The 15,684-nt window shown below is 41.2% G+C and overlaps 1 protein-coding gene across 1 annotated transcript in view; it reads left to right on the top strand.

Moving 5' to 3' along the window:
* Nucleotide 1: 1 nt before the first annotated feature.
* DDX49 (DEAD-box helicase 49) overlaps nt 2–15,684 on the top strand; it is a 54,255-nt gene continuing 38,572 nt past the window's right edge. The window contains exons 1-6 of the mRNA XM_040320910.1: nt 2–190; nt 3,172–3,295; nt 5,251–5,336; nt 8,611–8,732; nt 8,820–9,007; nt 13,040–13,180. Coding sequence (XP_040176844.1) covers nt 76–190; nt 3,172–3,295; nt 5,251–5,336; nt 8,611–8,732; nt 8,820–9,007; nt 13,040–13,180 — 776 coding nt within the window. The 5' untranslated portion in view covers nt 2–75. The remainder of the gene's footprint in view (nt 191–3,171; nt 3,296–5,250; nt 5,337–8,610; nt 8,733–8,819; nt 9,008–13,039; nt 13,181–15,684) is intronic.

Below are 15,684 nucleotides of genomic sequence, written 5' to 3'. Positions count from 1 at the left end.
TGGGGGTCCAGCGCTTGCTGATGACGGCACGTGTCCATACCGGAAGTATTCCACTAGTCACATGTGAACCCAGAGATGGAAGGCTTCGCTAAGTTGGGGTTGTCGTCATGGCTTATAGAACAGTGCAGACAGGTTGGGATCTGCAAACCCAACGCGGTCCAGGAGAATTGTATACCGCCCACCCTAGAAGGTGAGTACCCCAGAAGAATAACCACAGGCATATGTCTGCACTGATATTGTATAACACTTACACTTATGGCTCTTTATTTCTAATTTGTTTACACTCATGTATATTGTACTGAAATAGAATGCAGTCAGAAGCTGATGATCATGAGCAGCACAGCAGGGACATTTCCAAATCTCAGCATATTCCATGTATTTATACCATCGCTGTATTGTTACAGTTCAATAAGAAAAATACACTTTTTTTTTTTATTACCAAAATTTCTTAGTGCCTTACCTATGACCCTCATGCTCCTTGCAGATTGTATGTCTGTGTTTTCCTTACCTAGGTGTTTACTCAGGCTACTGAAAATTCTTTAAGGCCAATTCTGTCCGACATCGGATGTGATTCGCAGTGCATTGCAAATCACATGCGGTCTCTGTGTGATGCGTTTTTACCCATACAGATAGTATGGCTGAATTCATATCGCATTCGGACCAAACTCCCACAGAACCCTTTTTTTGGTCCGCAGCAGAATCGAATCACCCATGCGATCCGATCCCTGTCCAGATTCAGTTTGCACTGAGATTTTGGCACTAGCAGTGGGGGCAAGGGAGTCAGGCTGAGCGGGCTGTGGCATCTTCAGATCCACCTGCCAGCTGGGCTGTCGTCGCCTTTACTGAGCCTCCTTGAGTGACCGTGTCTGTAACCAATCATCGCTGAATGTTGGCGGCTTCACCTGCCGCCCAGCCGCAACTCAGTGGCTGGGAGTGGGTCAGGTGCACAGTGAACTGTGCGGTCTTTGGCTGTGCTGATCCGGTCACTCAACGTCTCGCTCGCACTATACACAGTGGCTGGTGTTTCTAGCTAAGAATCTTTCAATCGGTTTATCTGACATAATGCCTGAATAATTTTTTTTTCTAATGTTTTTTTTTTTTTATTTCACATTACATAATTATTTTTCATCACATTTCTTTTAGTTTGATTGAAGCAAAGAGTATTATGGTATATTTTATTACTCTCTTGTTTCATGATCTAATGATCAGGGGTTGTAAATCTTTAAAATTCGTGAGCGAATTGTGATCTTTAGCCCAGGTTCACACTGGGCTGCGGAAATCAAGCTGTGCGAGTTCAGCTGAACTTGTGTAATTTCACTCCTGCCTGTCAGTCCCGGTTTCTGCACAGATGTCAATGTAAATCGCGGGCCAAAATCTCAAAAAGCAGTACAGAAACTACGTTTTGAAATTGGTGCAGCACCGCAGATGTGGCGTCGCACCGATTAGAATGGTGCCATTTGCGGCAAATGCCGCAGATTTGACATGCGATTTGACATACAACCATACAAATGCCGCAGATTTGACATGCGATTTGACATACAACCATACAAATTTTTCCCAGAATTGTGCAGCTCTACACTAAAGCGACATAGGGTATAATTTTTGAAGCAAAGCAAACACAACGGCCCAGATTCTCAAAGGACTTACGACGGCGTAGCGCCATGTACGCCGTCGTAAGTCCGAATGAGAGCCGTCGTATGTCCGAATGAGAGCCGTCGTATCTATGCGGCTGATTCTTAGAATCAGTTACGCATAAATTTGGCTAAGATACGAGCGGCGTAAGTCTCTTACACCGTCGTATCTTAGGGTGCATATTTACGCTGGCCGCTAGGTGGCGCTTCCGTAGATTTCCACGTCGAATATGCTAATGAGCTAGATACGCCGATTCACGAACGTACGTGCGCCCGGCCTAGCAAGATACGTCGTTTACGTAAGGCATACGCCGGCGTAAAGTTACCCCTTAATAAAGCAGGGGTAAGTCATGTTAGGTATGGACGTCGGAACAGCGTCGTGTTTTACATCGTTTGTGTAAGTCGTCCGTGAATGGGGCTGGACGTAAGTTACGTTCACGTCGACTAGGCATTGAGCGGGCGTAATTTAATTTGAAAATTCAATGTGATACTGAGCATGCACCGTCCGAAAAAAGCGTAATTTACGTGGGGTCATGACTAGTTTACATAAAACACGCCCCCCTGTTCCTCATTTGATTTAGGCGCGCTTACGCCGGCAAAATTACGCTACGCCGCCGTAACTTTAGACGCAAGTGCTTTGTGAATACAGCACTTGCCTCTCTAAGTTGCGGCAGTGTAGCGTAACTACGATACGCTACGCCCGCCTACATTTACGCCGCTGACTGTGAATCTGGCCCAACATGTGAACAGGACTGTATTTTATTTAGTGACAGGTGTTTTGATTGGTATTCAGAGAGCTCTAAAAAAATGTGCCTGAAGTCATGTTTTGAAGCAAGTGTAAACTAGCCCTTAGAGGCTTCACAAATACTTTAAATTGGGAAATCAAAGTTCCCTAATTTCTTCACAGTGGAGTCCCTGAGCTACAATTGTTAATTACTTTTAAGATTTAGACCTAATTCTTACCCGAACCGTCAAACAGGGATGCACCAGACCCCATGCTGTGAACGGCGGCCGCGCATATGAAAACACGGCCTAATGCCACGTACACACGACCGGAAATACCAACCTGAATACTGGATTTTTTTCAGGCGGAATTTTGGCTCAAACTTGTGTTGCATACACACTGTCGCACCAAATTCCAACCATCAAGAACACGGTGACGTACAACACTACAACGAGCCGAGAAAAATGAAGTTCAATGATTCCGAGCATGAGTGTTTTTTTTTTTTGCGTGTCAGAATTGCATACAGACGGAAAATTTGGAAACCAGCTCTCAAATTTTTGCTGTCAGGAGTTCCGACAGAAAAAGTCCACTGGGGCCTACACACGGTCGGAATTTCTGACCAAAAGCTTACATCGAACTTTTCTGGTCAGAGATTCCGATCATGTGTACGTGGCATTACTCTAGCTTACTTAGTTCAGTAAAACTGTTACCTAAAACTGGTAAATTGGGTGGGGGGATTTTTATTTTTTTGATAAAGTTCTGGGTGTGAATTGAGGGGACCAAGTAAAAGTTTTACATTTTCTTTGTTGCTCTTAGGTCGGGACTGCATGGGTTGTGCCAAAACTGGTAGTGGTAAGACTGCTGCTTTTGTGTTGCCTATACTGCAAAAACTCTCTGAAGATCCTTTTGGAATATTTTGCCTGGTGCTAACACCAACAAGGTTAGTATAAACCATTTGACATCAGCTAACACTATATAAATCCTACTGTACAAAAAGTGATTTATGAGCATTCTTATTTGCATTTTTCTGTATTTTATAGTCGTCCAAATACATTTTATTAAAGCGGGGGTTCACCCAAAAATAAATTTTTAACATTACATTCAGCCGAGTTGTCTTAATGACAATCGGCTGTTTTTTTTTTCCCGTACATACCGTATTTCACCGCCGCTTCCGGGTATGTCTTCTGCGGGACACGAGTTCTACGCCTCACGAGTTGCCTAAAGAAGCTGAACGTCGTGCGCAGGCGCCGTATAGAGCCGCACCGACGTTCGGCTTCTTTCGGCAACTCGTGACGCGTAGTATGCGACGGTCGGAAGCCTGTCAATCAGATAGGAGCGCCCAGTCCCGCAGAAGACATACCCGGAAGCGGCGGTGAAATACGGTATGTATGGGAAAAAAACAAACAAAAAAACAGCCGATTGTCATTAGGACAACTCGGCTGAATGTAATGTTAAGAATTTATTTTTGGGTGAACCTCCACTTTAAATCAGGTTGTCAATATTCTAAACTGTTGTAGCTAGATTTTAATCTGGTACCATATTTTGGGAAAGTATAAAAACATGCTTCTTATTAGCCAAACTGTTTGTTTGGTGTTTTTTTTTGTTTGTTATAAATAGGAATGGTGAATCATTTGATTTTATATATATATATATATAATTTTGTGTACAGCTAGCCAGTATCTAAACTCTCCAAAAAAGTAATAATATCAAATTATTACTCCTGGAATTTAGTCTGTTGTCTATTAAAGCAGTAGTAAACTCCTGAGATATATATATATATATATATAATATATATATATCTCTCTCCCTCTCCCTCTCCCTCTCCCTCTCCCTCTCCCTCTCCCTCTCCCTCTCCCTCTCCCTCTCCCTCTCCCTCTATCTGGGACCCCTGCCGCTGCCATAATGTGCTAGTATGCACTGCATAATAGATTATCAGACTTTCCTGTCAAAGGAAGACCTCCAGTGGTGTGCTGTCAGTGGTCAAGCGCTTCTATCTTCACCTGGCCTTCCTTCCTTCTGGGTTCGCTGTATTTGACCTCTTGAGGGCCTTGCTGCAATGACATCGCTTCTAGGCATGGGAGTCGCATCATCCCGAGCCGATGCCTTAATATAATCTGAGCTGCGCACCTGTGCCTCAGTGTAAATTGCTGCCGACAAGTAGGAAGATTTTATGGCAGACGAGACTGATCGGGTCTCTTCTGCCATAAAAACCCTGCCTGCCAGAATTTTGTTTTCCTTAAGTTTTATTCCACTTTTAATTCTTTTGAGTTAAATTAAAGAACCCTAAAGCATGTAATTTGAGAAACATAGAGGATGCCTTTTCTCACCTCACCTTTGGAAGATGCTAGTTGCTGACCCATTGGCCTCTGAATTAAGATACTGACCAGGAACAGTAATGCAGATATGAACTCCTGAAATTTCTCAGCTCCATACTCTTCCAGCTAGGTGACTAAGGTTTTCTCACACTAGCAGACACAGTTTACTCCCTTCGTGTTTTTTTTTTTTTTTTTGCGGAGTAGTCTGTTAGCATGGGATGATATGTGTAAATCACCAAAGATGCCTATAAGGCAGTTCTTGGGATGGACAATGTTTGGGAGACACATCGCTGAGGAAATTAAAGAACCTGCATCTGCCCAGAAGTCTTGAACCACTGGACAGAATCAAAAACTGTGTAGGAAATTGGCGGTTTGACCAGAGGAGGAGTGGGTGGGGGGACAATTGAACCTGGACATGGTTCAGTTTAACTATGCCAAGTTAGAGTATTAAAGCCAGTGGGTCAAAAAGGAGCCAGGCAACTTTCCAAAGGTCTTCAAAAGTGGCAGCTCCAATATTTCTCTTGTGAGAGGTTTACTTATAATTTATATAAAGGATTATTCGTTCTTTTTATTTTTACAGAGAATTGGCTTATCAGATTGCAGAACAGTTTCGAGTTCTAGGCAAGCCACTAGGTTTGAAGGACTGTATCATTGTTGGAGGAATGGGTATGTATTAAATATTTAAAAGGTATTAACATATTGGTCGATATGCATATGTTTTCTCCGCTTTTTGATTGGATGAGTTTACACAGCAGATTTGCAGTATGCGCTACCGCAGTTTTAGCCATTCCAAAGAGAAACTTTACATCAATAATTTAAATACCCAGGTATCTTTGTCTATTTACTATACTGCCCACCTGAGGCACTGATGACTATCTCATGTTTGCATATTTAAACAGGGTACACCCCCCAAAAATCATTTATTTTAAATCCAGCTAAATACATTCCAAGACCATCTAAACAAACTGTATGCATGCAATGTATTTTTTTTTTTTATGGAATGTAGCCACAGCCTAAATAAGAAAAGCCCATTCACTGCAAGCATGCTGTAGAAAGGGATACTTGCTTTCTGTGTGGACAGAGTGGTGTCTTTACAGAGGTCTGATGTGCTTCCTCTTGAGTTGGAGCTTAAAAGCTTAAGGCTTGGTTCACATCATCGCCGGATCCGCCGCACAGCAGGGGTGGTGCATGCTGGTTTACTGTTTCGGGTCCGATTTTAGCCCGAATTTGGACCTGAAATGGACCAAAACAGGCACACATTTTTTGTGCAATTTGCACTGGACCTGCTGTGGGGATATGTGAACCGGCTCCATAGAGAGCCGGTCACATTCTCCTACTATGCAAATTGAATGCAGAGAAATTTGCATAGGTGTGAACCCAGCCTCAATCAGCAGGGAGCATGAGTCTTGCTGATTATAGGTCTGACACAGCATGGAATGTGTCCAAACCCTTGCAGAGCCACCACTGCTTCTTCAAAGTGCAAGATCCTTCTTTACGGCATGCTGGCAGGGGACAGGTTTTTCTACTAAGACAGCGGCGGCTCTTTAAAGAAAATTAACTGTAAGAGTTTACAGTTCTTATGGTGTTACCCGTAACACATTTTGTTTTAATGCACCTGGAATATACTGTTATACTGTATTTAGCTGGTTTAAATTAAAAGTCTCATTGTTGTGTGTCCAAATATATATAGATAGATAGATTTATATATCTATCTATCGCTATCATTATGGAGGTGGGCCTGCTTTCGAAGGCTCAACATACAAATGTACAGTATATACTCCTGGAAACATGCTCCCAGCAAAGAGCGCAAACTATCTATTCCTGGTCTTACTAATAACCAGGAGGTGGGAGGACTGTCGGTCGATCACATAATTGCTGTGACGGCCTGTGATTTGCTCTCATAGCGATTACTCAGTATAGCCCATACTGTACTCCTTTCTCCTCCTAACTGCTTAAGGCTCGCCCCACGTACTTGTACTGCAGCAGGACGGCCCTTAAGCGCAAAATTACGTATCTGTACGTTATTCCTTCTTCCTGCTCTGGGGCACGTGCATGCACCGCCGGAGACTCGCTATCGCTGTTATTGGACACAGTGGGAGTCAATCAACAAACAGGCCTGCTGGGAATGTAAACAAGGCAGGCTGGCGTTCTGCCAAAGCACATTCCCCACAGTTAGAAAACACATTTAACCCTTTGATTGCCCCGGATGTTGCCCCTTCTTCCAGTGTCTTTGGTACAGTGATACTGCTTCTCCCCCCTTTTTTTTTTTATTTTTTAGCACTGATCATTGTATTGGTGTTACTGTTCACCAAAAAGTGTCACTTGGTGTCAGATTTGTCCGGCAATCCCGCTAAAGATTGCTACCATTACTTGTAAAAATATATAAAAAAAAAAAGTCAATAAATCTTTCCTATAGTTTGTAGAGGCTATAACTTTTCCGTAAACCAAACTTATTTGGATTTTTTTTAACCAAAACATGTAGCAGAATACATATTGGTGTGTGTGTGTGTGTGTGTGTGTTTATAGCAGAAAGTAAAAAAAAAGTGTTTTTTATTTTTTTATAGCACAAAAAATTAGATCAAATACCACCAAAAGAAAGCTTTAGTTGTGGGGGGTGGGAGAATATAAATTTTATTTGGGTACAGCATTGCACGAGCAATTGTCAGTTCAAGTAAAGTGTTGCTGTATTGAAGAAAAATGGCCTGGTCCAGAAGAGGGTAAAACCTTCCTGAAGTGATTAATGGTTTTTTTTTCTCACCTAGGCAGGAATTGAGAAAGTGGGAGCAAGTACCAACTCCCTAAAAAAATAAATTAAAAAAAAAAAAACACTTGAAATGTGCTTAGTGGTGGGGGGACAAGCAGGAGGATGAGCAGTGCATTCACTTATGAGTTGAAGGGGTTGTAAAGGTTCGTCTTTTATTTTCTAAATAGGTTGCTTTAAGCTAGTGCATTGTTGGTTCACTTATCTTTTCCTTCGATTTCCTTTCTAAATGTTTTTTTTTTTCTTTGTTTGAATTTCTCACTTCCTGTTTCTCCTCAGTAAGCTTTCCACCATCATCTGAGCGGTGGAAAGTAATTTAGAACAGCTTACTGAACACTTTACTGAGGAGGAACAGGAAGTGAGAAATTCAGACAAAGGGAAAAAAAACATTTAAAGCGGTTGTAAACCCGCATTTTTTGTTTTTTCACACCTGAAAAGTAAAAGCCATAATAAGCTAGTATGTACTGCATACCAGCTCATTATGAAATACTTACCTTAAAACGAGGTGTAGGGAACTTACCTGGTCCACGCCGAGCGAGATGTCGTCTTGCTCCGGCGTGTCTTCCGGGTATCGCCGCTCCAGCGCTGTGATTGGCTGGATCGGCGATGTCGTCACTCCCTCGCATGCGCGTGGGAGATTTCATTTCGGCAAGGGCCGGCGGCGGCCGGCCCTTCAGCCGAGGATCCCCCCTGCGCCACTGCAATGCGAGGGGAATATCTCCTAAACCGTACAGGTTTAGGAGATATTCTTTATACCTACAGGTAAGCCTTTATTATAGGCTTACCTGTAGGTAAAAGTCAAAAAGTGGGGTTTACAACCACTTTAACAAGTGAAATTGAAGGTAAATGAACCAACAATGCACTAGCTTAAAGGAACCAATTTAGAAAATAAAAAACAAACCTTTACAACCCCTTTAAGGTCCATTTTAAGCAATCGTACAGTAAAGTTGCATAACCCAATTCAGGCAATATGATTTGTTTTACCTTCCATCATAAAAGGTGTTAACCTGTTCGGTTCAGTACGAGGTTAATGCATGCTATGAGTTGGTAGAGTTAGGGTAAAGACTTTTATTGTTTTAGTAGAATACCTATGTTTTATCCAAGTCATGAAAAAGGAAACCAACTTTAAGTTTGTATAGTTGTTTCCCAGTTGTAATTAAGTCCTATTTTCTCTCTTAGATATGATTGCTCAAGCCCTGGAGCTAGCCAGAAAGCCCCATGTTGTCATAGCTACTCCGGGTCGCCTAGCTGACCATATTCGGAGTTCCAACACATTCAGCATCAAGAAGATTAGATTCTTGGTAAGACTTTTATAACTTTAAAGCAGGACTAAAGAGATCTATACTTGCCTTTCCCCACTTGTAAGTAATGTACATTTGTCCTTTTAGGTTCTAGATGAGGCAGATCGTCTGCTGGAGCAAGGTTGTACAGACTTTACTAAAGATCTGCAAGTCATTCTTAGCGCCGTTCCTGCCCAGCGACAAACCCTACTGTTCAGTGCCACCTTAACAGACACCTTGCAGGAGCTGAAATCTGTTGCCATGAACAAACCATTCTTCTGGGAATCCACTTCAGAGTAAGATTTCTGCTCCTTTATTTAGCTGTTAAAAAAAATTGGCAAAATGTAAGTGATGTTGTTGTTTGCAATCATTTAAAGGGTCTGTGGTTCATCACTTAAAGTAAAGCCCTTGTCAGGACAGATGTTTGGATTTCAATATATTCATTTTTCACAAATTAAAACTTACATAAATGTAATATACCTCCAGGCTTCCACAAAGTGGGAGGGAAATATACAAAGGTAGTAATGCAAACATTTTTGAACAGCATATCCATAAAGTGACCAGATCTATCATAGAAAAAGAAAACATGCAAATACTAAGATAGTGATGAGATGATATCCATAGTATAGCTGGAAAGCAACCAGATGATAGATGGGATGTAATACTGGTCAAGCAGGATGATTACCAAAACATTTGATAAGGTAATGGTCGACAACCTTGTACAATGTCGGTACAGGTTTTAATATGGTGGTGCTGCTGCTCACAATGAGCAAAAGGGGTTGCAACTAGTAGGACATTTCTTTTCAATTTTTGACAGCTTTTCACACATCCCACTCTGCATATGTTCAGCATTTTTGCTGAATAAGTTCTTGAATTTGCTCTGCAGATAGCACTTTTTAAAGATATATGGTTTTTATTCTGTAGCATTCCAGGGGCAAAAGAATATAAATAAATAAATAAATAAATATATATTTTAGAATATAACTTTTTTTTTTTTTTTCAAAATCTAGCTAGTGGTCTTACCCCCTTGTGTCCTTCTCCTTTTTTTTTTTTTGTCCTGCTCATAATTTTATAAAAGATGCTGCACTAGCCTTTCTGTTGTACTTCAAAACGTCTTGGTAGCTCAGCCATAATTTAAAGTGGAACTAAACAGAACGGTATTTCTGCTCCAGCAATGTGTTAACTCCCTTCCAACATCTTCACCTGTTCTTCGGGGCTCAGTGTCTTCAGCCATCTTGATTACCCAGTCCGATGTCCTGTGCAAGCAGCATTTTACTGATATCCTGTTCTAGTTGATATTTCTGCCTTAAAGCTGAAATCCAGGTTGAACATTGTCTAAATTAGAGGCGCGTATGTTTTTATTTTATTCTTGGTCTGCTTTGTGTGTTTCCTTCAGATCTGTACAGTAATCGGCATGAAACCACTGCTGCACTTTGCCTCTGTGTGGAAGTTTCCTGTATTATAGACCAGTCACTGCTGCTTGTATCCTCCCCACTGTGTTTTTTTGCAGGCAGACTATAGTTTAAGGACCTGCTGAATCCTACCCACAGCCCTGGTCTATGCACAGTTTTGCGATGATGTCACAGCTACTTCAAGTTTGGGTTTGCAGTGGAATTTGGTGCAAACAATGCAGACTTATATATTTTGTGGCTATCAAGAAATATAATGTTGTGCCCAAGGTTCTCTATTAAAACGTAACATCTAAAAACATAGATAAAATACATACGGTAAATAGAAACAGTTTCAGCTGTATTTTTATCTGGCATTTGAGCAGACAGCAGGATGACACCACATTTCTGTTATGAAACATAGTGACACCATCTGATTGTACAATAAAAGAGCATCAGGGGACTGATGAGCTCATCTCTCTGCTCATTCCTTCTGTCATTGCATTTGATTATATATAAAAGTAAACTGCGCCAAATTGCATTTGATTGCAGCTCACCTGATCAGCTCCTTATACTGCTGCTTTCTTTCCTATTGTGAGTAATGCTTTACAAGGGATTGCATAAGACTGGTCAAATTCAAATCCTTATACTTGCTGAATTAAAAAAATATCAATATACAAAGCATAATTAATGTGTGTCTTTTATATCTGCCTGGAGTTTACAAATGGCACTATGTACAACAAAACACATTAAAGCTGTAAAAGGAGCCTAACATTTGCCAAACCATGATAGGCTATGTTCACACCTATGCAGTTTTCTTTTGATTGTCTCGGCAGTGCTTTTTGCTGAGCGTTTTGTGCTTTTGGACATGCAATTTGCATTTTTTATGTTTTTTTTTTTTTTGGCCTATTTGTTGTTGGGCAGATTAAAAACCACAAAAATACACTACATACAGTGAGGAAAATAAGTATTTGAACACCCTGCTATTTTGCAAGTTCTCCCACTTGGAAATCATGGAGGGGTCTGAAATTGTTATCGTAGGTGCATGTCCACTGTGAGAGACATAATCAAAAAAAAAAAATCCAGAAATCACAATTTATGATTTTTTTAACTATTTATTTGTATGATACAGCTGCAAATAAGTATTTGAACACCTGAGAAAATCAATGTTAATATTTGGTACAGAAAGCCTTTGTTTGCAATTACAGAGGTCAAACGTTTCTTGTAGTTTTTCACCAGGTTTTCACACACTGGAGGAGGGATTTTGGCCCACTCCTCCACACAGATCTTCTCTAGATCAGTCAGGTTTCTGGGCTGTCGCTGAGAAACACGGAGTTTGAGCTCCCTCCAAAGATTCTCTATTGGATTTAGGTCTGGAGACTGGCTAGGCCACGCCAGAACCTTGATATGCTTCTTACAGAGCCACTCCTTGGTTATCCTGGCTGTGTGCTTCGGGTCATTGTCATGTTGGAAGACCCAGCCTCGACCCATCTTCAAAGCTCTAACTGAGGGAAGGAGGTTGTTGCCCAAAATCTCGCAATACATGGCCCCGGTCATCCTCTCCTTAATACAGTGCAGTCGCCCTGTCCCATGTGCAGAAAAACACCCCCAAAGCATGATGCTACCACCCCCATGCTTCACAGTAGGGATGGTGTTCTTGGGATGGTACTCATTATTCTTCTTCCTCCAAACACGGTTAGTGGAATTATGACCAAAAAGTTATATTTTGGTCTCATCTGACCACATGACTTTCTCCCATGACTCCTCTGGATCATCCAAATGGTCATTGGCAAACTTAAGACGGGCCTTGACATGTGCTGGTTTAAGCAGGGGAACCTTCGGTGCCATGCATGATTTCAAACCATGACGTCTTAGTGTATTACCAATAGTAACCTTGGAAACGGTGGTCCCAGCTCTTTTCAGGTCATTGACCAGCTCCTCCCGTGTAGTCCTGGGCTGATTTCTCACCTTTCTTAGGATCATTGAGACCCCACGAGGTGAGATTTTGCATGGAGCCCCAGTCCGAGGGAGATTGACAGTCATGTTTAGCTTCTTCCATTTTCTAATGATTGCTCCAACAGTGGACCTTTTTTCACCAAGCTGCTTGGCAATTTCCCCGTAGCCCTTTCCAGCCTTGTGGAGGTGTACAATTTTGTCTCTAGTGTCTTTGGACAGCTCTTTGGTCTTGGCCATGTTAGTAGTTGGATTCTTACTGATTGTATGGGGTGGACAGGTGTCTTTATGCAGCTAATGACCTCAAACAGGTGCATCTAATTTAGGATAATAAATGGAGTGGAGGTGGACATTTTAAAGGCAGACTAACAGGTCCTTGAGGGTCAGAATTCTAGCTGATAGACAGGTGTTCAAATACTTATTTGCAGCTGTATCATACAAATAAATAGTTAAAAAATCATAAATTGTGATTTCTGGATTTTTTTTTTTTTGATTATGTCTCTCACAGTGGACATGCACCTATGATGACAATTTCAGACCCCTCCATGATTTCCAAGTGGGAGAACTTGCAAAATAGCAGGGTGTTCAAATACTTATTTTCCTCACTGTACTTCTCCATTGAAATCTATTAAACCAAAAAAGTAAAACAAAAAGCACTGTTCCGCGTTTTAAAAAGGTCCCTGACCCTTTCCAAAAAAACGCACTGGCTGAATAAAGCATAGATGTGAACGTGTCCCATAGGAAACCATGTTAAATGAACTGTGGCAAAGAGTGGCAAAAAATGCATAGGTGTGAACCAGGCCTTTTTTTTTTTTTTTTTTTTTTTTTTTTTTTTTTTGAATTCCTTTAATTCCTAATTCCTTTTTTTAAGGTTGAAACATTGCTTCAGGAATTCAATAATGGGTTTGTGTAGCTTGTGAAAATTGACCTTTGTAAAGATTTTTGTGGATCTAATGTCTAATGATCTCTATAAATGCCTTGCTTTAGGGTGCGGACAGTAGAAGAGCTGGACCAAAGATATATTCTGGTGCCTGAGAAGGTGAAAGATGCGTATCTGGTTCATCTGATCCAGAAATTTCAGGATGAGCATGAGGACTGGTCCATCATGATCTTCACCAACACCTGCAAGTGAGTCGTGTGTGGAAGCTGCCAAAGCTGATAATGGGACGGGAACCATAGGGAGTGTTTGTGTGTGCGCTTGTTAGCATGATTGTTGTTTTGGTAACTCGGGGCAGGTGAAAGTTCGAGTTTCTTGTGGTCACAAGGAAACAAATTAAGTGCCTGCTCACATCACAAAAATGTCCTTCCGATCCATTTTGAATGTGTTTCTGCATGCTCGGTTTTAACACAAGCATACCCATATAACGTGTGTGTGTTTTTGTTTGTTTTTGTTTTTTTTATTATTATACAGTACAGACCAAAAGTTTGGACACACCTTCTCATTCAAATAGTTTTCTTTATTTTCATGACTATGAAAATTGTAGATTCACACTGAAGGCATCAAAACTATAACAAAAAAGTGTGAAACAACTGAAAATATATTTCATATTCTAGGTTCTTCAAAGTAGCCACCTTTTGCAGCAGACACATCTCTAGAACTGTTAAGAGGAGACTGTGTGAATCAGGCATTCATGGTAGAATATCTGCTAGGAAACCACTGCTAAAGAAAGGCAACAAGCAGAAGAGACTTGTTTGGGCTAAAGAACACAAGGAATGGACATTAGACCAGTGGAAATCTGTGCTTTGGTCTGATGAGTCCAAACTTGAGATCTTTGGTTCCAACCCCTGTGTCTTTGTGCGACGCAGAAAAGGTGAACGGATGGACTCTACATACCTGGTACCCACCGTGAAGCATGGAGGAGGAGGTGTGATGGTGCTTTGCTGGTGACACTGTTGGGGATTTATTCAAAATTGAAGGCATACTGAACCAGTATGGCTACCACAGCATCTTGCAGCGGCATGCTATTCCATCCGGTTTGCGTTTAGTTGGACCATCATTTATTTTTCAACAGGACAATGACCCCAAACACACCTCCAGGCTGTGTAAGGGCTATTTGACCAAGAAGGAGAGTGATGGGGTGCTGTGCCAGGTGACTACCTCTTGAAGCTCATCAAGAGAATGCCAAGAGTGTGCCAAGCAGTAATCAAAGCAAAAGGTGGCTACTTTGAAGAACCTAGAATATGAAATATATTTTCAGTTGTTTCACACTTTTTTGTTATGTATAATTCCACATGTGTTAATTCATATGTGGAAAAGAAAGTGCAGCGCTCTGATACAATAAAATGCAAAATATGTGACAAAGTCAAAATCGCATAAACAGTGTTGAAATATATGTTGCACATAAAGTCAAGGCCCATACAATAAACAATAAATGAATATATGTTAGAGTCCAGAATATGCAACGTGATAGGTGAATACCACAAAGTTCAAAAATGAACAAAATAAATGAAGAAAAATTTGTTGGCTTCCAGTGACAGAATATGTGATTTGGATTTTTCAAATGCAGAAAGATATCCCACCACCAGTGTAGATGCAGGCTTACCAGAAAGTATGGACTCTGTGAAAAGTAAATTTCCAGAGTCAATCAGGCTTGGTATATGCTTGGACCGTTGGTGTGCTTTCTCTTCAAAGAAGGGGTCTGCAGATAGCTGTAAGGCAAAATTCGGTAACCCGGAGACAGGCTGGAGAATCTCTCACCCAGGAAGTGCAGGAGATGGTCATCCGTATTAGAGGTTACGTATAAATGTAAAAAAGAGAAGAGGGGACGCCATAGTGTAACACCGTAAAAATCAATATAAAATTTAATTAAAGGTTGCACTTACATATTAGATGTAAAATCATGGCAACAATGGAGTCTTCCCTGACGCGTTTCGTGTAAACACACGTTATCAAAAGGATACCCTTTTGATAACGTGTGTTATCTACTTTGTAATTATATGCGTAATTGGGCGATTCCATTATCTGACACTGTGGAGTGTCGGTTAGCCTGTCCCTTGCTGTCTGCTGTGCTTCTTCCCACCGGTTGTACACAGCAGGGAACGTGCTATCCTCAGCATTCCAAAGTGTCAGATAATAGCACTCCGTGCATTAGTGTGAAAACACCTTGCTGTGTCTGGCCCCCCAGCGTTTTACTTACCTGAGCCCCAAATTTCAGTGGGCGCTATCCCGCGTCACTCTCCCCACTGCTTCTCGGCTCTTCATTAGATAGATTGATAGCTGTGCATGCTGGTATGATTGGGTTAAAACCTTGAGCTTGGTAATGTTGCATACTTAATGTACAGGTTATACACAGGGAGTAAGGAGTTTACTGGTACAGGTTACATACAGTGGGAGAATGGAGATGAGTGGTTTATGTGCAGGATAACAGAAGGGAAGTAGTTATTAACCACTTCTAGACCAGACTTTTTCTGGCACTTTTTGTTTACAAGTTTAAATCAGTATTTTTTTGATAGAAAATTGCATATAACCCCCAAACGTTATACAAGTAAATTTTTTAGCAGAGACCCTGACGATGGTTGCATTATTTTATGTTACACTGTATTTGTGCAGCGGTTTTGCAGACGCAATTTTTTTTTGGGGGGGGGGGGGGGAATAAAATTTACCCCAGTTTTTCGGTAAAATATGAAAGATG

Source organism: Rana temporaria, chromosome 1 (genome assembly GCF_905171775.1).
Source record: "Rana temporaria chromosome 1, aRanTem1.1, whole genome shotgun sequence".
NCBI classification, from domain to species: Eukaryota; Metazoa; Chordata; class Amphibia; order Anura; family Ranidae; genus Rana; species Rana temporaria.
This window is presented reverse-complemented; position numbering and strand designations above follow the sequence as displayed.